General features: G+C 31.9%; 2 protein-coding genes across 2 annotated transcripts; both read left to right on the top strand.

Moving 5' to 3' along the window:
* The first annotated feature begins 12760 nt into the window (after nt 1-12760).
* LOC149485084 (uncharacterized) lies at nt 12761-24663 on the top strand. Its single transcript, XM_089699674.1, has 4 exons — nt 12761-13015; nt 13067-13199; nt 14902-15015; nt 24277-24663. Exons 1-4 carry the CDS (start codon nt 12761-12763, stop codon nt 24645-24647), a joined length of 873 nt encoding a protein of 290 aa, XP_089555800.1. The 3' UTR covers nt 24648-24663.
* On the top strand, nt 13884-14767 carry LOC149485085 (uncharacterized). The gene has a single exon (XM_089699590.1). The coding sequence runs from the start codon at nt 13988-13990 to the stop codon at nt 14636-14638; it is 651 nt and encodes a 216-aa protein (XP_089555716.1). The 5' UTR covers nt 13884-13987; the 3' UTR covers nt 14639-14767.
* Nucleotides 24664-25386: the final 723 nt, after the last annotated feature.

Raw genomic sequence — 25386 nt, 5'->3', positions numbered from 1 at the left:
AGATATTGCGATTGCTATTAATCTATATGCGAAAAGAATCTTTATAAAGAGATTTTAAATATCTAGGTATTAACCGAGAGACATCCTTCAGCCTATTATAATTATTAATTTTAATGAAAATTCACCTTATAAAAACCTTGCTAAAGAGCTTGTAAAACCAAATCAAAGTTATAAAAAGTTTTAGCTCTAGGTTAAACCTTCAGTCTGCGAACGCGTGTACTTGAAAAAATAGTTATTCAATGTCATAATTATTATGCTTTGCGTATCTGTACGTATTAAATAAAAACCAAAGCACTTTAAAAGTTTTTGTGTCAACTCTAGCTAAATAAACGTTTGAATGTACAAATGTGTATGAAGAGGATAATAATTACTTTGAAGCTATCGAATTGTTTGTTTCGAAAGCATTTGAGACCAACACGTTTTTCATTATTAAGCTTCAAACATGAAAGGTATACCTACCTATTAAATACCAGCCGAATGTCTAGAAGGATTTTTACCTCATCTTAATACATGTTTGTATAGCAAATGAAAACACAATAAATTTCACACTAATTAGTATGACACGAATATTCCTTCACCCTTATAAATTTGAACATAATGTTTTATATGTACGATACATTTAAATAAATTAGCGGCTTCCTACGACCCAGTGATATAATCCATATATTTTCCAGCGGAATTACAGTATTATAACATCTCTAATCTCTCCCTTCACTAATCAAAATTTATGTACCAACCGCTTTCCAAGGCAATGTTGTATGTATTTAATAATTTATTCAGGGTTATTATTACGAAATACATAAGCATCTTCTAGACATGCTTTCCTAATGTGATACCGTAATTTCTATGTCCATCTTTAAAAACTCCTCTCTATACGTTCGTTATAAAAATAAACATACTTTATTTAACTTCACATTGAATAGCCCGAAAGACAGTGATATGTGGGATGTATTGACAACAAATACGGTTGGATTTCGCGTCAAAGCCATTCTTTCACAACCAAAGTCCAGCGACATATTGAATTGAAAATTGTATCTACGCACATTTCATGTGTCAGTTGGCTAGCGTAGTTGGTAACGAGGTTCGCTTGCTTGACTGACTGTTATCCACTTAGGTGTATCTTCAGCTATGTCTCGTCATCCGTGACGCTGATCTATTTAAAACGTTCTCTAATTTACTCTGCCACGTCTCTCCTTTTAACTTTGTTACAGGCGATCCGCAAATCTTCTTTGACGGATGCAGATCACGTACGTGGGAACTCAATGATATTTCGCGATGGCATTTTTTATTCGACCCAGTTGATAATTTGGTTTACTTCGAAGTCTAGTACACTCGCTGTGACGTTGGTCGTAAAGTTTTCCACATTCGTATGATAGTGGAAACTGACTATAGTTTAAATTAGTTTGATAGTAATTTAGCGGGAGAATTATATGTTATGATATTTTTATTTGATAGAATATGTCATATAACTTAGGTATGCTAACATGCTCGTACAACATAATAATATGTTATATAGATTTTATTTAATAATCAATGATTATTTTTATTTTTACTGATATTTTATTTAATAATACTTAAATTCAAACTATTTGATAACGGAATTTTAAATAACCAAGTTCATATTACCTAAGTTTTAAATGTTACTCGTACGAGATACCTGAAATTTCCGGCTTATGGCTGCTTGGTAAGTGCGCGGACGTGAAAATACTAAAATCATAGTTTAACGCCTTACATATTTTTGAACTTATTTCAAGTATGTACTTGTATAACATTTCCAGCATTGGTAAAGATGTTCTGGGAAATTTAATCAATTGGTTATAGGTAATATAGAAAATTAAAGTCCAATATAATTTCATGAAGATTGCTACAGTCTTTAAAAGGTTACCTAGTTATTACCTATTAACTAGGTAAAATTTATTTGTAATACCTATTACCACCTCTACATTTTTTACATTCTTGTATTTCATATAGTATTAATTAAAATTTGAGTAATTGAAATATGACATCACGATAGATCATATTTACCTACTCGTATTTATGATAAATTTAAATGAAAGTAACACTCAATCATATTGATAATTCAATAAGGAATGATAATTTTTCATTATAATTGACATTATGGAACAGCACTACACGTTCGTAAATGAAAATGACCTGATTTTCAAATAATCCTTACAGACATTCGACGGAAAATCCAATTAATCAAGTGCTTTTATATTTATTTGGTCGTAAATTATTTCCGTGAGCGATTGGTTTTTTGATAAATAAAAAACGGATTTTTGGTAAATAAAAAACGTTTTAGTAAAATTTATTTGAAAAAAACACAAACAATTGATTTTCGGTTAAATAAGCTTTGATGTAGAAATAAAATTTCTTTACACACATTAAAAAAATTAAAGGTTAATAAAGTGAATAAAAGAAATGTTGATTTTTCTTTCTTGAAAATTGGAAATAATAACACTCCATATCAGCTTTGGGCCAGGGTTTTATTCTTTGTTAAAATGTGAAATAAGTCAATACATATTTACTTTAAAATAACCACTCCATTTACGGCTAATATTATTATATTATATAATATTAAGGCAAAAATACTTAAGTACTTATCCGACATGCTAGTCAGTTAACAATTATCTATGACCGTTATTTAAGCACAAGAGAGGAAAAAGAGTTATATTCATCTTAGTATAATATTCTTTACGTTTACGATATAGACATTGACATCAAATTATCCAAGACAATTTCATCCATCTAAAGGTGATCTAAAGTTAGTGGGATAACTTACAATATTAAATTGTGGGTGCGTTAAAACTTTATTTGGTCGTCGCCAAAATGTCTAGCTTTCTAAGGTTGAAGTACTTCACACAGCCAAAATAACTACAAACGAATTTCAACAATCGGAATCTCAACTTGATATTACCGTCTATTGTGTCTTTGACTTCATTGTCATTGATGGCATCGATGGAGAATCGGCGTGACCTAGTAAAGTCGGTTTTGCAAGGAATGAGAGTAGTGCAGAATAACTGTTTTTATTGCCACTTGATTTGCTTTCATTGATGTTTGATGTAATAATTTAGAAGATAGAAGAGTAGTTGATTTCCTGTTTGCAAATAAATAAGGCTTATTTTATACATTTCTGCTTCTTTACACTTTCACGATCAGCAAAAATGATATTAATTATATTGATTTATGATATCAATTTGATCGATTATATAGATTAGTTGTATGTATGTATAAGTACCTGCAAGTTTGTATACTGCAAGCTAAGTTTGCACCTCGTTAGAATGCATTTTTGTGTATATTTTAATGTATAAATACAATGTTAAAAACAATTAATGCAAAGTAAAATCTAACAAACATTTATTTAATTTTTTTAAGTCATAACGAATCCTTTTTTGCAGACCGTATGTAAGCGTCAGTGTGACGTAATCGACGCGAGGTGCAAACTTAGCTTGGTCGAGTTGTACGTTTGTTACTCTATCACGCAAAAACAGCTGTAGGTACGAAATTTAATACAGAGATAGATTATAGATTTTTATCCGGTAACCACGCGAATGAAGCCCCGGGATCAAGCTAGTGTAAAATAAATACAACTCATAGATAAGCGTTAGTAAAATTGGATATGTGAAGGTAGAACATTTGTGACGGGAATATTTACGGCCATCTCGTTTACATTTGTGTATTACCAACTGCCTAGTGCCCAGAGTGTAAGTTAAAAGCGAATTTCAATACGAAAATTTAAATGATATTAATTTCAAATCATATTGTCAAATATTTTTTTCCTATCATATCATATTATACCTACGATTAAATTGGGCGCAAATTTATAAGCCAGTTGGAATAAAAAGCTACAAAATAGCTATTATTAGCTTAAATAGTTAGTACTATATATGTTTTCTAAATTATGTACAATAACAAAAACATCAATGATTTTACATTACTATAAACATGCATCATTATAAGCTTAGAATCACACGCATTTTCTTCACTGTCGGTTCATTTGTAAACAGCGCGAATAGTTTGTCACTTATCCGCTTACCTTAGGTGTAGGGACTCAGAAATGCCCAATGGAGACGGTATCAGAAAGAAATAAATTCTGCCAAGACAAACTGCGAGATGTCACGAGGTGTCGATATGCTTTACTTTCCAAGCATTTCTTTCTGAAAGTAGACTTTTAACGAGGTCAAAGATCAATTTTTTACCTAAGCTTCTAAGTTTTTTAAGGAATAATTTAGTAAAGGCTAATATTCTCATTTGGCATTAGTTATACTATCCTTGACCTGTTTATGTATTTCTAATTATCACTTTGACTTGTTCCGGCTTAATTTATACCATTGTTAATTCCAATTAACATTATATTCCATCTTCTTCACAAACACCGTAGATATGTTTTTATACTTATTTTTTCTTTAACATGACTGTATGTTTAAAGGAATGAAAATTATGTCTTTAAGTCCAGCAAACAGCGTTAATTTAATCACCAAAACTGTGTTTAACCTGATCTCGACGGCCACGACACATGAAAGACGTTATTAAGGATAAAAAATTCCCAGAAAACTTTATCTACATTTAGAAATATCCGCTACAGGAAGTGAGAAAATTTAACAAGATATTCCATAAAATTCAGGTACTCATTAGGTTTCCATTAACATTATTTCTCACAAATTATCACAATTCTTTTAAAACAGTCTATTTTATAGTCAAATGGGAAAACACAGAAATGCAAAGCGAATTCGAATTTATAAAATTTGTGTGGATCTCAGACCTGACTATTTTTTCAGGTTTCATATTCACGCAATATGAAAACCGTACAAAAGTGCTGAACTAACTTTCCATTACGTTTCAAAGATTGAATTGCATATTTTAGTGAAATCAAGAACTAAAATTAATGAAAACATAATAAACTTAATTACTTAAAGCAATCATATGCTTACTGAAAACTTTTCTAACTCATTGCCATAAAAATACCAGATTAAGACAACACCTATAATTTTTTTTTGCGTGGTTTACTTACAGACTTTGATTTAGATAGTATAAATGGACAAATGCTCATAAAAATAAATACTTAGTGCTCAAACAACACGTCGTCTTTCACAGTTCTCTATTTTTTACGATAAAATAGATATTAATTTATCAAATATTCATAACATTATGAGAGTTCTAGAGATACTAAGAATACTTCAGCAAAAAATCGAGCATTCCTCTTTATAGAAAGGGACTCGTAAAATATATAATTAAACAACATTTAAAATTCAACAAATCTCCATATTGAGTAAAAAAAACTTAATAAGCATAAAGATTTTTTTTTTGTTTGTCGCTGAAATAGGTACGGTCGTGTTTAAATTTCAAAATTACATTAACTCGAGATATGTAAAAATATAATCTTATTGGATTCTTTTCACCTAAATTTTAACCTAGGTAATATAAAGAAAATAATAAGATCCACAAAATACACTTCACTTCGTCGGTTCAATTAAACATGTGCCTATACATTCATAAATTGTATCCTTATTATAACACGCTGGATCTAATGTCAATCATATTTCATTATAATAAAACGAAAGTCATTCGCTACATATTTATAAATTATGTTAATGTTAATAAATAAAACAGACAACAAGTCAAATAAAATGAACAACTTCAAGTCAAGTATGGAAATGTACAAGCATATCATATTTTCACAAATATCAATGTACTCATAACTTAAGTCATAAAGTCTTAAGTTACTGAAACATGTTCTGTTTCAAATTCATATTGTAATCAAGCTTAAAATACCTATACTAAGTACCCAGTAATACAATTACTTTTGTTTTTGAACTTTGTCGTAAATCTACTACAATAGTTGTTCTCTGGGCGTAAAAGCATTTATGGTAACAGGTAAAATAGCAACAGGATGGAAAGAGCAAGATTTTCTCTCAAGGAAGTACGGAATTTTTATTAACAAAGAATAGTCGTGTACGATGGCCAAGTAGATAATAAATTTTAACGTAGGTTTTGTTATTGGCTTTATTTTTCTTTGACACTTTGACGCACGAAACAATATTGATTATGATTTAGATGAACGCTGTAGAAACTGAAACTGTTTTGTTTTTTGTTTTATGAAATATCAGTCCTTTTAAATGTAATTAACTTTTTTTCCACCTTGAAAATCTGCACAACAACACGAGCATTACGCAAGTTTAAAACCGTATTTACTGAACAAAAGCTTACGAAAATAAAAAATATATCCTTAACTCTAGTCTGAATTGAAAAATTTTAGGCTCAGAAAAGATAAAGATCTAAAAGAGTAAAAATGAAAAGATTTCCGACGATTCCCTAAAATGCGGTCGGGGACAAACATTCCTTTGTGCATGTATACTAAGCGTATAACGAGTGTGTTATTTATGATGCTATGGAGGGCTTAAATACATTAAGGAAAATATTCTGAATTATACAATAGGTACATTATGATAACGACATAAAAATCTAAGTATTGGATGTAAACTTTAATAAGGAGATCAATAGAAATCCAAGAAAAAGTCCCTCCGTTTAATAAAATAATTCTAAACTTTTCACAAACTCCTTGCGAAAATTCTTTCCGAAAAGTAATATTGGCAAATTGTAATCCAATTTGAAAGAATTAATATACTTACTACCTATATAAGTTAAAAAACCGTTTGTGTTCACAGACTATTATAAGAGACACAAATTAAAATAACGTACCAAGATGATGTAGAATAGCATGATGTAGAACTACACATTTGTCCGGCAAATTACAAAATATATAGGACATATTCATTAACTTTTTGTGTTTCCCATGAAAGCAAACATCACCCTCTTAATTTTCTTCTGGACAACTCAACCGTTATTGATGATGCGGGGTATGTTATAGGAAGTATACGACAATGGATGTCAATAATTCAGATGAAAAAGGACAACCCCATGTTGGGCAATTTTAAATTACCACTTTAAGCGACAATGTATTATTTTTTCATCTCTAATAAAAAAGATTTTAGCAGGCAGCATTAACAGTTTTAATGCTAATAGCCTAGGCGTTCTTGTAATGCTAATGATGTTCGTGAATTACTCGATAAGAAGTTAAAAAAATCTTAGTAGGTAAGTAAATATACAGTGTGTCCGGACATGACATACCGATATTTGAAGGGGCTATTCTCCAGGTATTTTTATCGACAATTCAACCCCTCTACAGTCCCCTACCTCACCCCCCTCAAAATGGCAAACCTATCAATTCGGATAGTGAATTTATGAAAATTGTAATAACTTCGAAAGTGAGTGTCACAAAATACTAAATTTGGTTTTATTTGAACAATAACAAGTTATTCTAGGGACCACTAAACAAATTTAATTGATAAGAGTGATGAAACATACTTAAAAAAATTCGAAAACCATTTTGAGGGGGGTGAGGTAGGGGACTGTAGAGGGGTTGAATTGTCGATAAAAATACCTGGAGAATAGCCCCTTCAAATATCGGTATGTCATGTCCGGACACACTGTATATTTAATTTTTGGAACTTAGGTAGGAAGGTATCTAAAGGATTATTCTTTAGAGATTATTTCTATAAGCTTGCGTTTACAAAAATGTTTAGTGCCTTCTTACACTTATATGATCACTGATGTTAAAAGAAAAATGCGATAAGAATTCGTATAGTGCGATGTACGATGATATGATACGAGCGACGTAAGTACGATGTACTGTATATACGTTGCGAAGTTTATATATTTACAGAATTTGATTTATTATTTTTTAAATCATAGAGAATAGCAAGTTAATATTTTTTATATTTTACAATCTTATAATTATGCGTTATCATGGCTAAATTGCTCAACTGCTTTTTGCATCAATTCGTGAGCAACTTAACCTACATTTTATGGGCTCCGACAGTTGCACAGATACTTAAAACTGACAACGCAGCTAGTAACAAATCATCATGAATAAAATTCATATTTTCTATTGAAAATTCAAATTGAGTTTTACTTTTTTTTACTTTAAAATTTTTAATTATATTTTATAATAATATTGCTTTGAAGAACAAATGTAAATCCTTTTTATAAGTAAGTACTAAGTAGCATTAAAATAATAGGTAAAGTAAATATACTAATTTATATATATTATAATCGATTAAAATGCACTACAATTACATTTTATAAACGTTCGTATCATACATCTTTTAAAATATAAACTCGGCCATAATTAACACTCAGAAATTTAGAACACACAACGTCAAACTAACCTCTTGGTGTAAAGTTCGAAAACTCGGATCATTGAATATATAGAGCTCTATAAAACACACGTTTTATTCACATTATATCTGCCTATCGTAATTTATATCATACATAACCATATACTTAATTTTTATGTTTGTTTTTTTTATATTGGTACATTAAGGGTCTAGGCCTAGGTCACGAAAAACATTAGAGATAGCTTGATTTTCAGTTAAACTGTGCATGGCTACTACCTTTACTCTACCAGAGTCCTTTAAGCTTCATCCTTTGGTCAGTAAGTAACTGACTCGTTGAAAAAGTTGTTCCAAACACCTGAAGTCCAGGAGTTTATATTAAGGGCGTCCTTGTGACAACACACGGGTCCATGTATGCCTTTCGAAGCATCAAGACGAAGTTACTGTTACTATAAGACTTTCAAACTTACCACAATTACTAGTACCTATAATATAATATAATCTATGCCACAATTTTTGTGTTAGTTGCCTTAGAAATTAATTATTTACCTATTGTTAGATTACGAGTCATCAAACCCGCCAACTCTATCAATTTTAAAATAGAAATTTACCAAATTTAATAGATGATAAATATTAGCATAACGTCCAAAAGGGACCTCTAATCCGATAAGAGCCGAAACCGTAATCGTATTAGTTTATGCAAATGAGAAAATCATTACTTATTGTTCCCATTGGAAGTATATACTTCACATTGTTACTAAGCAGAATCTAGCTATCTATCTACGGATTTAAATATAATATAACTACATACACATATTTGGTACCTATTGCTCTTCGGGTAATATGTATTTTTCACATAAAATTGTCTACTTATGTTGATAGTTTCAAACAAACCAAAACTAACTGCGAATTGGACATTTAAATATATTTTTTTTTTATTATAAAACTGCTGTTATAAGAATCATTTATATTATAATCAAAATAAGAACATTTTGTGCTTGGGTACGATTCATAAACAAAAAAAAACAATTCAAATCACTTTACCTTATACACCATAAACCCAGCTGCTCTTCTTATTTTTTTATGCTTACGCAGTGCTAATAAAGCCTGAGTAATAAGACAGTAATGTATGGAGCGATGTTAAATTTCATGGAACTATAAGGGTTATTTTCTACCTTTTATTCACTTCTAAAACTCTATGTTACCATGTACACAAAGCAAGTCGGAATCAATTGATACTTTACCTGTATTCTATGAACGTTTTGAACCTTTCACATTCTATGAACATCTTTTTCGAGTACCAATTTTAGAATATCGACTGTCTTTTGTGCATTTACAGGCTTTTGGGTACTAAGATTGTTCAGAAAATGTTGTATATAGAATAACATACCTATATACATTATACATTAATATCACATGTTGTTTTTCAACTCATTAGAGCATTTAATGGCATTCTAATATTCCGAGCAACTTCCAAGCGTTTTGCCGTGAATAAAATTTAAGTTAGATCGAAAGATCCGAGATCAAATTTTGATGCAAACTTTCTGTAATACAAACAAAATGTAATAAGATATGGAAGTTATTAGCAATTTTACTAAGCCCTTCGTTGTAGGACCTGATTTCTAATTACTAGAATGTAGAAACTGGCAATATTTGCACACACGCTTGTACATATAAACCAGGCTAGTCGTTGCTAATTGGGCTCTATGCCCTAAATTCGATCAAGACATCACTAGCATATAGATGTTTTATTATAGTCTAAAATAGAGCTATAGTATAGCTTGTACGTAGTTATTTTCGAACAGCACTCAGCCCGGCAAACTATCCCATTTACTCACTCAACATATCACTCGTAATGGCGTAGCTACACGAGTATACTTTATAGTAAAGCACCGTGCTATAGTAATACCACATAATACTTTGACATTTTAGACTACACTTTGCGCTACGACTAGGACGTCAAAAGAAAGTTGTATGATTTTAACTGCCTGAGGAAGTAATTTTACGATGAAATTTAATGAGAGAGAATGTAAGGAGGTTGGAAAAAATCTAAGATTTAATAGAGTAGTCTGTCAAAATGCATGTTTTAATTTCATGCCAAGAATGTGTTATAATTACAAAAACTATCTATTTACACCGGTGAAACTCTTCCAACTTTTCCAAGAGTTATGTTATATAGAATTCGATTTAAAATTTGAACTTCAGGTTTACGTGGTTTTATCCTCTGAATACCGATTTGACAAGCGCATAATCCGCGAATGCCCTAAATAAAGGTGAGACCAACGTAAAAATTCTCCCATTTCACAGTCGGTAACACGACTCGATAGTTATCACATACAAAGGAGCAAAGGCTCCACCAGACTTACATCCATCTGATTGATATACGACCTCTAGACAACAGAATGTCGTCAAAATAAAAGTTCGTTTTACAGAGCGTATTATATTTTGTACGTATGATTACTTGGATCTTTTTTCATTTCAAAGTTTTTTGCTTTGAGCTGATTAAAATTATGTTGTCAGAGATGAATCTGTTGAATGTGTATGGTCACAGTAAATATATACGATGTTTGAATTATTAATTCTATTTAATATAATATTACTTTAAGATGATACATTACTTATATTCATGTGGAGGGCAATCACTGGAGATATGGGAAAATATCTCCATTTCAAAAGTGTTTTTATTTTCATATAAAAAATATAAGTACCTAGTTAGTTACCTATCTGTTTTTCAGACCGAGAAAATCGATAGCTAAATGTTGTTGTATCAAACGAAACCTACGCAAATGTTCGTGAAAACACTGGACCTGAATAAAATACAATAAATATTTAGTAGAAAGGTGCCTACCTATCTCAAGAAAAGTGCGATTTACATTATAATAATATGCTCTTGAAGTCTTGGCCTCTGGAACTTATTCAATATGTCCATTACTTTTATAGTTTTGCTACATTTAGCAATTGAAAAGGATATCTATCATTTTGTAAAATAAATGTACTTAACAAAAATTTTTGAACTGAACCGACAATTTATGAACTTTACCGATAATATTTACCACGAAAAATATTTTGCGAACGCAAATATAAAAGCAATGCGCAACCGAAAATCTTATTTATTCAGTCATCAAATCAAATGTAAATAGATACATTCCTAAATAATAAATACGAACAATGAGATTGTTCACCTGTTGAGCATCTTTGAGGAAAATAGAGATACAACACTCCCCATCTAGCGGCCATTTTCAATAACTAAAATGGAATGGTTTCCATGAATGCGACGTCATTTTATAAGCGACATCTAGCGGGAATATAATATAATTCTGCAAACTTCTAACGTTACTAAAACAGAGCTTTATGTAGTTTTTGGACTTGATAACCAGAGCGAGCTGTAATAACTTTTAGTATTAAGAAAATTTGAATTATTATAATATTAGAATCATGTTTTTTAAGCTGAGTAGGAGGTGGTAAGTGCTTTGTGCAATGAGTATCAGGAAACTTAACAAAGGTGCAATCTACCCCTAAAACATCATTACATATAAGGATTAATAATAATAGTTTAGATTTTGAAAGCTCTGATGGCTCTACATTAAATTGGGCCGAAAAAAATGGTTTCTTTCTTAATTCGACTTGTTCAAAAATTTAATAACTTAAAAGTATTATGTTCGCATTAATAAATAACGATAATTTTCTTTTCTATAAGAAAAAATAACTCTTATTTGAATTACCTTTAAAATAGTTCTTGCGAATCAAAAAGTTTAAGTTATTAGCTAATACTATTTTAAATGACTCTTCTTTTTATTAAATTCATATTCTTGTTGAAGGAATATGTGTTATTCTATCTCATTGTTTGTAACGATTAGGTAAACTCAGTAACTACCTACCAAAAATCTTTTTAGCATCTTTTCTCATCTCGCGGGATACATCGATAAGCTCTAAATACATCGTGTTTTACTAGCGGAAATGCATTTTAAAAATATTTCAACGAAAAGTACTTTAATTTTCGTTGTATTTTGATTTTAATGTTAACAGCTTGTTAAATCAGAAGCAATTTCATAGTGACATTTCGTGATGTAATAGTAAACATAAAATTATAATTAGCGACAATCACATAAAACATAAATAAAAGTCTGTTATAAGTGCGTTACAACGTTTCATATGCCGCCACTAAAATCGCCTAATACCAATTCATAAGTAAACGATTCATCATATAAATTGAGGGCCAATGCAAACAATATCGCCTTTCATTTGAATCATCTCAAGCTTTTACTGGTCTTTTGTGAGGTGAAAAGCTCTCATATAGCGTGTTATCAAATATAAGAAAGGTGTGAATTTTCGCAGGCGGCCGGATAAGCCCCACCTACTAAGATGGCGTTATCCCTTCCAGCTACTTATTAACCAGTAGCATTCAAGCATCTCACGACGATACCTACAGCCTCTTTAGCGTTTACCTGGTACCACCTATTTTCAAAAGCAATTATCAGTTCGTCTCAAATAGCGCGCACGCATTTAGTCGCCTGACGACACCACTGCGGTCTACAATTATATATTTTATTAAACATGATGACGTGAGTTAATTAAAAATATAAAATATGGATACACAAGAACGTATATCCAGCACTTGTGATACTGTTTCCAAATTTAATAGCCAATACGAACTCAATAAAATTGATTCTATTTATGATGGTGACTCTGAAATCGACAGTGAAAATGAAACAATTGATGTGATTTGTGAAAACAGTGACCAATCAAGTGTGGGTGATAATTCTCAAATGCTCTATAATCGTTTGAATGCATCACAAGAACTTTTATACGATAAAAATAATGCATTTTCTCATAAAAATGATGTATTTAGTTGTGGACGCAGTAACTTAAATATAAATAGTTCACATAATAAGCTTGTAAATAGTGAAAATAAAAGCAAAACATTTTTAATAGATAATATTTTGGGTAATTTTAAAAGTAAAAAACATGAAAAACCTTCTAATAGCGAAACTGATGACAATCTCGAAGCCGGAGACGAACACAATGGTATGTTTATTGTTTATATTAATTTTCCGACAAAATTTCATGACACAATAAAAACCTTGCATTATTTGTAAAAGAACACTCTTTAACTCTTAAAAACACTCATAAAGTAAAATGTTATCAATTGTTTGTTTTAATAAATATGCTGTCTAAAGGTGAAAAAAACTATGCATCTTATCTGCATGTAAAAAATATACATATACATAATGATTTGTCTAAGCATTAAACTGTCGAAATTACGATAATCTATAATTATAATAAAACTTAGCTTTTATAGTATGGCTCTTATAGTATGGCTTTTATTTCCGTTTATTACTTACCTACTTTAATTCAAACCTACGCTCTTATTCATACAAAATACTAGCTGTGCCCCGCGGTTTTACCCACATTGCTCCGCTCCTGTTGGTCTTAGCGTGATGGTATAAAACCTGTGCCTTCCTCGGTAAAAGGGCTATCTAACACAGAAATAATTTTTCAAATCGGACCAGTAGTTCCTGATATTAGCGCGTTCAAACAAACTCTTCAGCTTAATAATGTTAAAAATAAAGTATAGACCGTCCTCTCTTATTAACACATTTAAATGTTGGTACAGAGGCCAGATCAATCAAGTCCAATGGGCGGGGGCTTTATCCCAGCCGTTTGGGCTGCAATGTGGTGTGAGGCAGGGGGGGTTAAGTTCACCCACGCTTTTCAATTTGTATATCAACGAGCTGATTGAATCACTCAGCAACGAAAGGATTGGTTGTCATATTGATGGAGTTTGCATCAACAATGTAAGTTACGCAGATGATATGGCGTTGCTGAGTGCTTCAGTCTGCGGTCTTAGAAGGTTAGTGGCCATCTGTGAAGAGTACGCTGCTCTTCATGGATTGGTCTACAATACTAGGAAAAGTGAAATCATGGTCTTTGAGTCTGGGCGCCGAGTTACGCATTTTTTACCCCCAATACGTTTGAACGGAGTGCCATTGGGGAGAGTCTTTAAATTCAAATATCTCGGACACATATTGACCCCTAGACTCAGAGACGATGATGACATTGAAAGGGAACGACGGGCACTGGCAGTGAGGGCAAATATGATAGCTCGTAGGTTTGCACGTTGTTCTAATGAAGTTAAAAAAACCCTATTTCGTGCTTATTGTACATCTTTTTACACGTGCAGCCTATGGGCTAGTCATACTCAACATTCATACAGCTCGCTCCGTGTTCAATACAATAATGCGTTCCGGGTGTTAATGGGGCTGCCCCGTTATTGCAGCGCATCAGGGATGTTTGCAGAAGCTCGTATAGACTGTTTTTACACTACAATGCGAAAGAGATGCACATCCCTGGTGCGCCGTGTGCGGGACAGCCCCAATGTAATCATGCGCTGTATAGCGAGTCGGCTCGACTGCTGGTATGTAAACCACTGCTGCAAACTGTCTGCTTCATTGATAGTACTGTAGCGGTGGAGTGCATTCCTAGTAGTCATAATGATTTTTATTAAATTTTATTATTCTTACTAACATAATTTTTAAGTTATCAATTGTTACTAACAAAATGAGTCCTGATGCTTGAATTAATAAATAAATTATTATTATAAATTATTACATATTATATAGAGTCATAAATTGCATATTTAGAACTTCCTACTCGAAATCATCGTCACCTGCACCCACACGTATAAAGAACTTAACACTAACGTGAATAATTATGTGTTTTTCTACAGTATCCTCAACATCCACGTGTGCTGATCTTAGTGTCCTGAATGGTGCGGAAATTATAGCTGGCCACGCGTATGCACATTGGCTAGCTACACGTCAGCCTTCTTCCAATTTTTACGGTAATTATACAAAATAATTTTAGTATAGGATAATGTTAAAAGCAGGGAAGTATTGAGGTGCAAACTGCATTAGAGTTGACTTATAACTATGTTTTTCAGTAATAACTGAGCCCAGTAAACACTTTTATTATTGAAGTAGTGATGCTACTGATGAAAATTTGAAATGAATGCTGGCGGCTAAGACTGTTACGAAGTCTAGTTTGTTACACAAAATATGTATAATGATGATTTCCAGGAATGTCTCTTAAGCAATTTTATTAGTTTTACCTGGTGGCTACTGATGAAATTTTGAATTTTAATTACTTATGGTAATGGACCAGGCAAAACCATGAATACCTCGTCTTTAGTATAAATTTTGCGATATTGTAGTATAGGAGATAAGTCATGGTGTAATGTCATATCTTCTTGAGTTTATTAATATAAAATTACTAGCTGTTGCCCGCGACTTCGTCCGCGATTACGTCGTTTTTCGTCATTCGTCGTTTAAAAAAAATACGTGACACTTTATTTTTGAATGTTCTTAATTGTCTCTTATAAAAATTAACTACATTAAAATTGAATACTCTGATAAGAAAATCTTAAAATCGGAGGACATCGAAAATCTGAGGAAAACATGAGTGAATTTGATTTAAATTCTACATTACTTAGTAATTCAAATAATAATCTAAATTAAATGTAGATTAACAGTTTGAGCGCATCATTATATAATATGTACCTAAGTATTAAATTACGTCAGTTTACATAGTAATTTTACTAAAAACACGATGACTTTCTTTCGCGCTCGGTACAACAAACTAAGCATGTTTGTGGTACGTGGCCCGCGTCACTCGACCCCCCGTGAGTTCCCCTCCGTTACTATGCGAAAATACATTCGTCGCCCTACCGTAGGAAAAATTGTAATATTTTAAATTCGAGAAATATTGATTTCTTGTATTCGACTATTCGTTGTAGTCGAATACAAAATATATTTGAAGAAACTTAGGTTGGCCTTCAGGCAAAAGGGATCCTATCAAATGATAAACTTGACCTTGTATCTTAAAAGTAAGCATGAAAGGATCCTCTGATAATTGTTGAGCACCAAAGGATCATTTAAAACGCACTACTATAAGAGCGAATATTGTCTAAGAACTGTTTAGATTGCACATGTTCCTCTAAAAGTAGTGATTTCAAAGGTTCTGGTGTATCTTCAAACGAAAGCCGACTCCTTACTCCTCTTTAAAGCATTACAAAAAGAACATACTACGTTAATATCGCCTATACAGAAGATGATCTGTAATCAATTGTGAGGTTATAAGCAAACCCACTTTTATATTTGTCGGACCACACCACCGAATTCGTAGATTGATCTTCTATGTTTACCTCTAAGTCATTAAGACTCGAAATCTGTCTACAGTAAGACGGGCCTCTCGCTATTCGTCCGTTTCAAGAGACCAAATAGTTTCAATTCTTAATCTTTCATTAAACAAACTTATTAATCGTACTTGTCTCAAATAATGGTAATATTCGCGTCCCTACTCTAGTCATTGCTTATGCTCATGTTCATCTTCAAGAGATCGAATAATATTATGGTGCACCCTATCATTTGTCAAACGGTCTTCATATTGAGTAAAAATTTCAGATTATCGAGATAAAATATGTCATTTGCGGTCAGCTGTGAGACGTTATACCCTCTCAGTGAAGGTTTCGGTCTCACAGGATAGTACATGCCGTTCGCGGTCAGTTGTGAGCCGCAATTCTCGTTGTGAAGCGGTTTCAGGTTCTCGGCATAACACATGTTGTTTTCGGTCAATAGTAAGCCTCTTACCTCTAACGATCCTTGAGAACTCTTATTTCTCATTTTCTTATCTTTGCTCGAATTTCGATATAAAGATTTTTTAGGTGGCACTGATGCGAGTGAATAAAAATTAAGTTGAAACGGACTGAGAGTGTTATAATCATCAATCATCATCATCATCAATACATATAATAAAATTGTGGAAAAGCGATGTCTGTACAATGAAAATATGTAGAAAAAAATTAGCAGGTGTTATTATTAAATCGATCTTGAACCCAAAACTGTAGTTAAAATTTTTTTTGTCTGTTTGTATGTATGTTTGTGCACGCTAATCTCAGAAACGGCTTATCCGATTTAGATGCGGTTTTCACTAATGTATTGTGGTAATCTTCATTTAACATTTAGTGTTTAATTCATGTCAATCGGTTCATAAATAAAAAAGTTATGACAATTTATAAGTAATCACGGCGAACATTTGCTAAGGCATTCTATTGTACACTGTACAGTGTACGATAAAACGTAATTTATCTGTTATACGCTACAGTTATTCCTTTACATGTCCAGATGATCATATCAAAATTCCCCAAGGGTTTGGGGGTAAGCTGAGGTAGTAGGGGGGGGCGGGGTCAAATTAACATTATGGTTACTTCTAATAGGTAAATTTTCCACATAAAATGTCCTTTAAATTATGTCGTATTATATTTTTAACCCCCGACGCAAAAAGACGGGTGTTATGTGTTTGACTGCTATGTATTTCTGTGTGTGCGTGTGTGTGTGTCTGTCTATGGCACCGTAGCTGGCTAACAGGTAAACCGAATTAGATGCGGCTTTTTTTTTGTTAGGCAGCATATTTTCCGACGCTGGTTCTTAGATAAATTGTATCAAAATCGGTTCATCCACTTATTATACCTACATAGGGGTAAAAGTGGGAATGAAAAAAATGATATAATAATTTATTTTTAAAGATCGTCGGGAAGTTTATGAAATTATTTATTCCTTTTTCTATACACTTTTCTTCTATTAAACGGTTAAGTTACGTGCTCCCTCTCTCTCTCTTCAGCCTTTAGTTACGTGCGTGAGACAGGAAACATCTAATTTGGATTTGTTGCTGGATTTGATAAAAATTGAGTATCGATTAAGCTGATCAGTGGCTACACCATACATTATTAAAAACATCCATTTAAGAAAGGAAGGAAATAGAATTTGCTCCTCTCCCCCCCTGGTTCCTAAAAAATAATATGACATAATTTAAAATAAATTTTACGTAGAATTAGTTAGGCATTTCTTTTTTGATTTTCGATATTATATACTAATCATAATTTTTAATTACAATATTATGTAGTAACTATTTGGTATAGGTTAGGCATTTCATTTCTTGATTTTCTTTAATAAGTTGGTACGTAAGTTTTTTAGCTCAGTTTAGTAAGAAACTTTAATAACAATTCTTTTAATTATTTATGGTAGTACGTATTTACTCAATAATTGTATGTTAAGTAGTAATTCAGCATGGGCGTAGCCACGGTGGGGCTGAGTGGGGCGCTTACCCTGGCTTTGATCTGGTAGGTACCAATTGTGAAGTGTAGGAAGAGTGGGCGTGGGCGTTGGCGTGGGCCTGGGAGTGGGCGTGGGAGTGGAAGCATGAAAATAAAAACAATTATTCTTGCCCCACCCTGAGCCCATGGTCATAGGTCCCATAGTCACTATTCCACGCGGACGAAGTCGCGGGCACAGCTAGTAGACAAATATAATCAGAAAGCTCTGAACTCCTAAGCTCAACCATAAAAGATAGACATTTATGATGTCGGGAGATATTTTTTATATAATATGGAGAACATTTCTTTCATACTTGATTTCTGTGTAGCTTTAACCCGTAGGTTGCACACGCGACGAAAGCTTAAAAATGGAGTTACTGCTCTGCTCACGAATATGAAAAATAATTGTACCAAGTTTCGTTTAAATCCGTCGAGTAGTTTTTGGTTCTATAACGGTTATACAGACAGACAGACGGAAAAATTTTTGGCGTCAGTGTCGATCCCTAATCATCTCGTGATAGTTATTTAGGAAATATATTTCATGTACAGAATTGACCTCTACAGATTTAATATAAGTATATAAGTATACATATAATTAGATTCCAATTTCCATGTAACGTTAAATTCGACTATACAATAACTAACAGACAACTCAGGTTACTCTCGTTTCCGTAAGTTGAGGCGGCTACATCCTCATAACTTCATTTTACGTGAACGAAACGACAGCGCGGTTTAATTCGATGCCAACACCATCAAAAAAAAGGAAATATTTTTAATTGTGAAAAAATATTATGATTTGTACACTATTAATACTATTTTAACATTAACACAAAATATAAGACTGTGAGTGTGTAAAAATAAATCCAGCTAGTTTCACATCAAACTTATGTTTTTAATTAGGTATACGACATGAAAATATATTAATTACCAAGCAATAATCATACAGGTAAATACTGAACAAAAGTATTAACAGTCAAAGTATATTTTTACTTACAACATGTAAATGATGAAGGAATAATAATTATCAACAAACTAACCTTTTTGTATTATTGTTTATAAATATAAATTCATAAACAATAAATTTATAAAGAATAGAAAAAATTCGACCACTAAAGAATGCTGGTTCGAGTCCCGCCTCGTTATCGAATTTTTAAAATACGAAGATTTTTAAAAATGTAACCAATGAACACAATCAATATTAGATTAACTGTAATGGTGTCTAGTTTGACTTAAAATAATAAACATCTACCCTCACTTTTAAAAATGTAGTATATTCACAGTTCACACGAATTATAAGCGCACCTTATAGGGAAGGGAAGATATGGGTTAAAGAGTTAAATAAAATAAATAACATAATTATATTTAAATTATTAATTTTTAACATTGTGTCCAGTAGTGTTAACATGTAAATTGATTTGATTTTTACGAAATCTCATAGATGGCGCTGTTTCAAATTTGTATACTAATAAATTCATTAAACTGATTCTCTGCCCAAATTACGTAAATGACATAGTTTTTATTGTGTAAAGCTAGATAATAGCATGGCTTACCCGAAACCAACATTTAAACATGAGTCTTTAGATTGTACGCTGTCGTAATACACGGAATACGTAAGAAAAAAAAAGGTTCACAGCTCCTCCCCCGGAGGTGATAGCATGATAATATGTTTAAAAAAGCCTCACTCGACCTGTTAGTAATATTCATGCAAAATTTGAAGTCAATCTATGCAGTACTTTTCGAGATTAGCCTGGACAAACATACAGACAAACAGACAAACAGACAAACAGACAAACAGACAAAAATTCTAAAAACTATGTTTTTGGCTTCTATATCGATTATAGATCATGGATTATGTATTCTTTTAAAAAAATATTCAATGTACAGTTTTGACTTTCCTACGATTTTATTATATGTATAGATTGGTTCAAGTTTTATTGTTAGTTTCTGCGGGTTCATAGGTACCTACTTCATAAGTAGATAGAGCAAGAGTAGCGGCGGCAGGAGTCCGCTCAAATGCTAAACGCGAATATTTTCAAATCAGAAAACATGAATATTTAAGTTGGTGAGTTAAGAAGTTCTGCTTGCTTTTTATATTCAATTTTTTTTATATTCAAAAATATTGTTGATATGGATATGTTAGCTATATTTGGTATAAAAAAATAAATATTATGTCAATAAAATAGCACACCAGATAGAATAATTTTAGCTAAAGCTCCATTTTTATATATTTCCCATAGTTTAGCTGGTCCATTATGGTCCTACTTACAGATTTCCAGTGTTCTAAAAAAGTTTCATTCGAATCCGAAGTAGAGATATAGGTTTTAGATATTTTCTTTATTTAGAGATGTTGGTATTTATATGATAATTTCATGATTTAGAATATGAATAATGTATTCTTGGATATCTTAAAATCCGTCTTCTTTCTTTCGTCAATATACCATCACTTGATTCCTATAAATTAAGTAGATGTTACCATCACCATTGTGCGTTTCAATAAGTTTTATTCAACGCACACGAGAGATATTCCAATGCGAATTTACACGCACATTAAAATCTAAATAATTTTTATTTAATTAAATAATTGTCTTTAATAAAACCAGTATCCATCGGTGGGCTTAGTATAAATCCTTTTAAACACTAACCTGAACTCATTTTATCGTTTCTAACAGTATAATAATTCGCGAATCATTTCAAATAAGTCTAAATAAGGAAACCTTACTGTAACGGTAACTCAGTACGATTGTAATATGTACATATTTCCATGTAATGAAATAATGAAATGAAAATAATGAAAACCTATATGACCAAACAGAGATCAGGCTCAGAACCTATCCGGCGCGGCGAATGATGATCCTTATGAAAGTTCGTCTTATTGCTATGGGTCGTGTCGAATGTCGATACTTTACTATATTTTAGGCTAAGGCGTGGTTTGCATTCAGCCACGTCGGTAAACATGTTTTTACAAATATTGTAGAACTGTTAGTAATTTATTAGTAATTCTTATTAGTAATCTAATTAAATGAATTTGTTATCTGTCTAATTTCTTATATTTCTATTGATTTCTATTAATTTTTTTATTGTTGAACTATCTATCGTATTCGTATATATTATTATTGTCTGTATTCTCATAATATTAAATGAAGTGTAGTTATAAGTATTTTCCTTTAAACGTTCTTGTGTTTTTTATCGTGTATAATTATTGTAATGTGTATAATAATTTTTTGTACTGTATAGCATTGTGGTGCTTTGGCATGTCTGTAAGCCACATGTTCTATAATTAAATAAATAAATAAATAAATAAATAAATTACAAGTTTGTCTCTTGAGTATAACTGTCAGTGTCATAGGGATCATCATTCGCCGCGCCGGGTATACAAACGCAACGCCTAAGCTACGGAGGTTACATCCTTACATTTTTTTAAATCCATATTGATACCAAAAATTCAAGCTTCCAGATTTGTTGCCAGACAAGATACAGCCTATCTAGATAACCCTCTGAAGAGCTAAGACCACCAAGACATTCGAAATAATAATAATTAATGTGTATAAAGATTGCGTGATATCCCCCGGGTGTGACCGTTCACACGTATTTCTCACCAACTCTCACGCAATCATCCCTTGAAACAAATTTTTATTATTATACTAATAAATATTGTGTAGGAGAATTAATATTTGCTACTAGATGCTTTAGTTAATAGTGTATTAAAAATTTCAATTTGATAGCTCAAATAAGTGTAATAATTATTACTTATTAGATAATATATATAATATGTCTTAGAGGGTTGTTAAAATGCTATTGTTTTCACCAAAAGTATAAAATACAATAATTTCATCATTAATAATAATTAAAATATATGTAAGTATATTTGTGCGTAATAAATAACAAAAAAATTCTCGTAGGGACCTAAAGCTTGATATCGTCTAGAAAATATTCGGGGCGACTTTAATATTATATAAAAAAAAATAATTATAGAGGGCTAGAGAAATACGTTATCCATTAGTGAAAACCTAAACGGAATGAACATCGATGCAGTAAGCTGTTTTTGGGTTTATCGAGAACAGAGAGACCGGAGACGTGGTAGAGTACTTTGTTTTATAATATGAAGTAACAACCAATAAATATAGTTACCCCATTTTTGTTCCAACCGGTAATTAATAGACATAGTTATAGGTGATCTTATAATAAGTTGTTGATCTTGTTATAATTCAACGGTCACGTCAAAGAAAATATGTTATGCAAACAATTACCGATAACTATAATTTATTCGTCACGCAAATCATTCATAATTATTAAAGTGGAATAAACTGCTGTTTGAAACTTAGAAATAAGGACGATATCATACGATTAACATTTTACAAATCTTAATTAAAAATTTTCCCGTAATCAGGAAGATGGTAGTTAGTAGGTAGTTATTTTATAGTTATATTAGTTATATGTCAAATTGTCTTTAAGTATAGCTTTCGGACCTTTTTTCAGTTCGTTCAAAAACTTCTTAAAATATTACAACTACAAAATAAAAAAATTGCAGCATTTATTAGCTGCAGCGAAAATCAATTAGTGAAGCGCATCTGTCCTTGCTATTTACATTTTGAACTAACCCATTGTTATCTCAAATAACGACTTGATCTAAAAGAAATATCAATAAAAGCTTAAAGCAATAAAAAATACAATCCACAAAAATAAGTAAATCACCATTGATTCTTTAGTCACGAAGCATAATTTAAAATTCTTGCAAATAGCGTTTAATGTGAAAAATGTCAGGCAAACTCTCTAAACACTAAAGCTAACAGTCACGGTATCGTAGTTCCAGTGATACGCGAACGTTCGTCGAATTGTCATCAGCTACGGTCGGTCGGTGGTCGCGACTTCGCACCGAGGTGTGGACAAACAGCTGCCGCAGCGATAATTACCAACAAAGCTTTGTTTGTCCCCCGCCTTAACGAGACGCTATCTCTACACTCGAACTTGAGTTTAATGCTATGTGAAATTTTTATGACTAACCTACGGGCGATCAAATAGACGACTTTAGCACTTCTTACTTATGCAGATGGGGTGATTTGCATTTTAAAACTGATGGGAAACAAATATTAAAATATGACTAAGTATTACGATGGCCACTTAAATCAACGTCTTCTGAAGACATTTTTTAAAACGGTTAGTGTTGTTTGATTCTTATCTACCTAGTTATAAAGATTTTAAGAAACAGTCTGACATTTATTAAGTATATTCTGCATTAAACCTGTAACATACCTGATATTTATTAGCACTAACATAATATGAATAATACTTTCTTAAGTTTTCTGAGTACTTTATACCAACAGCCGCAGCCGTAGCTGTGGCCGTAGCCCGTAGACCTCGTAGCTCATTAACTTAAGGGTAACTGATTATAATATGCTACTCATGTGCAATCTATGAAAACATATCCAGAAAAATATATAGAAATGTCCGGGTAATTTGTAAACCACTTGTGCAAATAGTTAGCAGTCTGTTAGCGAGGCCATCACTCGCCATACACTCGCCACAAAGGCGTGTTGACACACGAGATGACAAACTGCGCAGGCGCAATGCCAACAAACTGATTGTGTTTATAGCCACTTAACGAGAAGCCGTGATATTTCCGATTAGTATTCGAAAAAAATCGACCGCATGTTTGTCTTTAGTGAGAGCAGCTACTTTGTAAATGAGTGCGTACTTTTATGGTATTTAATGTGCTCACGTGATATGGATACTTTCTTTAATATGACTATTCATTTGTGGAAAAGTTCAAAATAATTTCCATTTTTAAGCTTTCTAACCTTTCTCTTCACTATAACTTACGTAGTAACTATTTAGTAAATGGTATTACGCACTAGCACTTACAAAAAAGGTATCAGAATGATAGTAAAATGCAATTACTTTAATAATTATCTAATTAAGTATCATTAATAATAATAAGTATTATTTTTTTGTTCACAGATGATAAAGCAAACAGAAGAACGCGTCGAGCCGGTCCCGAAAGAAAACCGCGACAAGCTTACAGCGCGAAACAACTCGAAAGACTCGAAGCTGAATTCAAACTTGACAAGTACCTAAGCGTATCGAAGCGAATGGAGCTATCCAAAGCGCTAGATCTCACAGAAGTACAGATAAAAACGTGGTTTCAAAACCGTAGAACAAAATGGAAAAAGCAATTAACGTCTCGGCTGAAGATCGCCCAACGGCAGGGGTTATTTCCTGCACATGTGTTAGGACATGCACCTCAAACATACTCGCTACTAAGCCCGTATGCCTACCCACCGCTTAGCTGTGTATTCACACCTGTAACACTACCGTCATCGCCACCGTAATCGTCAGGGGATAAAATCTTACGCAAATAATAATGTGAATCATGAAAATATTTGCTTATGTTTTTTTTCCTTTTTCATTGGTGTAAATTGAGTTATGATTCGTTATATTTTGAAAAGCAAATATATGGTATGATCAGTGATAATCGATTCAGATTAATACATTATTATAACGATTCTTATAAGATTATAGTGTAATAGTACGTACTAATGTTTTCATACTATTTTTTCAGTCGATTCACCTTTTAATTTACTTAGATATCAATTTTAATTGACACATGAAATTGCTACAAGAAGGTAATTGTTTAATTAATACGCATTGTGAATATCATTTTTTTTAGTGGATCATACGTTATGTGAAATCATTTAACCTTTTGATCGATGGGATAGCAAACATATATATATATATATATATATATATATATATATATATATATATATATCTACATCTACATCTATATATCTTAGTTTATATATTATATTATTCGAAATGTGTACAAAAGATTTTGTGACGTTAGTGATAAGCATGTGTTAATTTGTAAATTACTTTTGTAAATATATAACTTTCAAATATTTTTCATACTTAAATTTTTACAAAATAACAAAAATTGAGGTAAATTTGCTGTTATGCTAAATAGTTCCGTGTCGACCTTCATATAAAGGTAGATTTAAATCTTAATCTAAATTTATTTTATTTGTGTATATATAGGAGAATATTTGTATAAGTAGAACTAAATATAGA

This window comes from Colias philodice, chromosome 10 (assembly GCF_061535455.1).
Source record: "Colias philodice isolate Cphi_HAF_F1 chromosome 10, ilColPhil1 Martin Lab GWU primary, whole genome shotgun sequence".
NCBI classification, from domain to species: Eukaryota; Metazoa; Arthropoda; class Insecta; order Lepidoptera; family Pieridae; genus Colias; species Colias philodice.
Note: the sequence above shows the minus strand (reverse complement) of the source record. Positions and strands in the feature narration are given on the sequence as shown.

Bases quoted from the DNA above. Each gene is read 5' to 3' on its own strand.
- LOC149485085 (XM_089699590.1), top strand. From the start codon at position 13,988: ATGGCGTTGCTGAGTGCTTCAGTCTGCGGTCTTAGAAGGTTAGTGGCC.
- LOC149485084 (XM_089699674.1), top strand. From the start codon at position 12,761: ATGGATACACAAGAACGTATATCCAGCACTTGTGATACTGTTTCCAAA. The intron at 13,016-13,066 runs GTATTTAGTTGT...TCACATAATAAG, and splicing joins CATTTTCTCATAAAAATGAT to CTTGTAAATAGTGAAAATAA. The intron at 13,200-14,901 runs GTATGTTTATTG...GTTTTTCTACAG, and splicing joins AGCCGGAGACGAACACAATG to TATCCTCAACATCCACGTGT.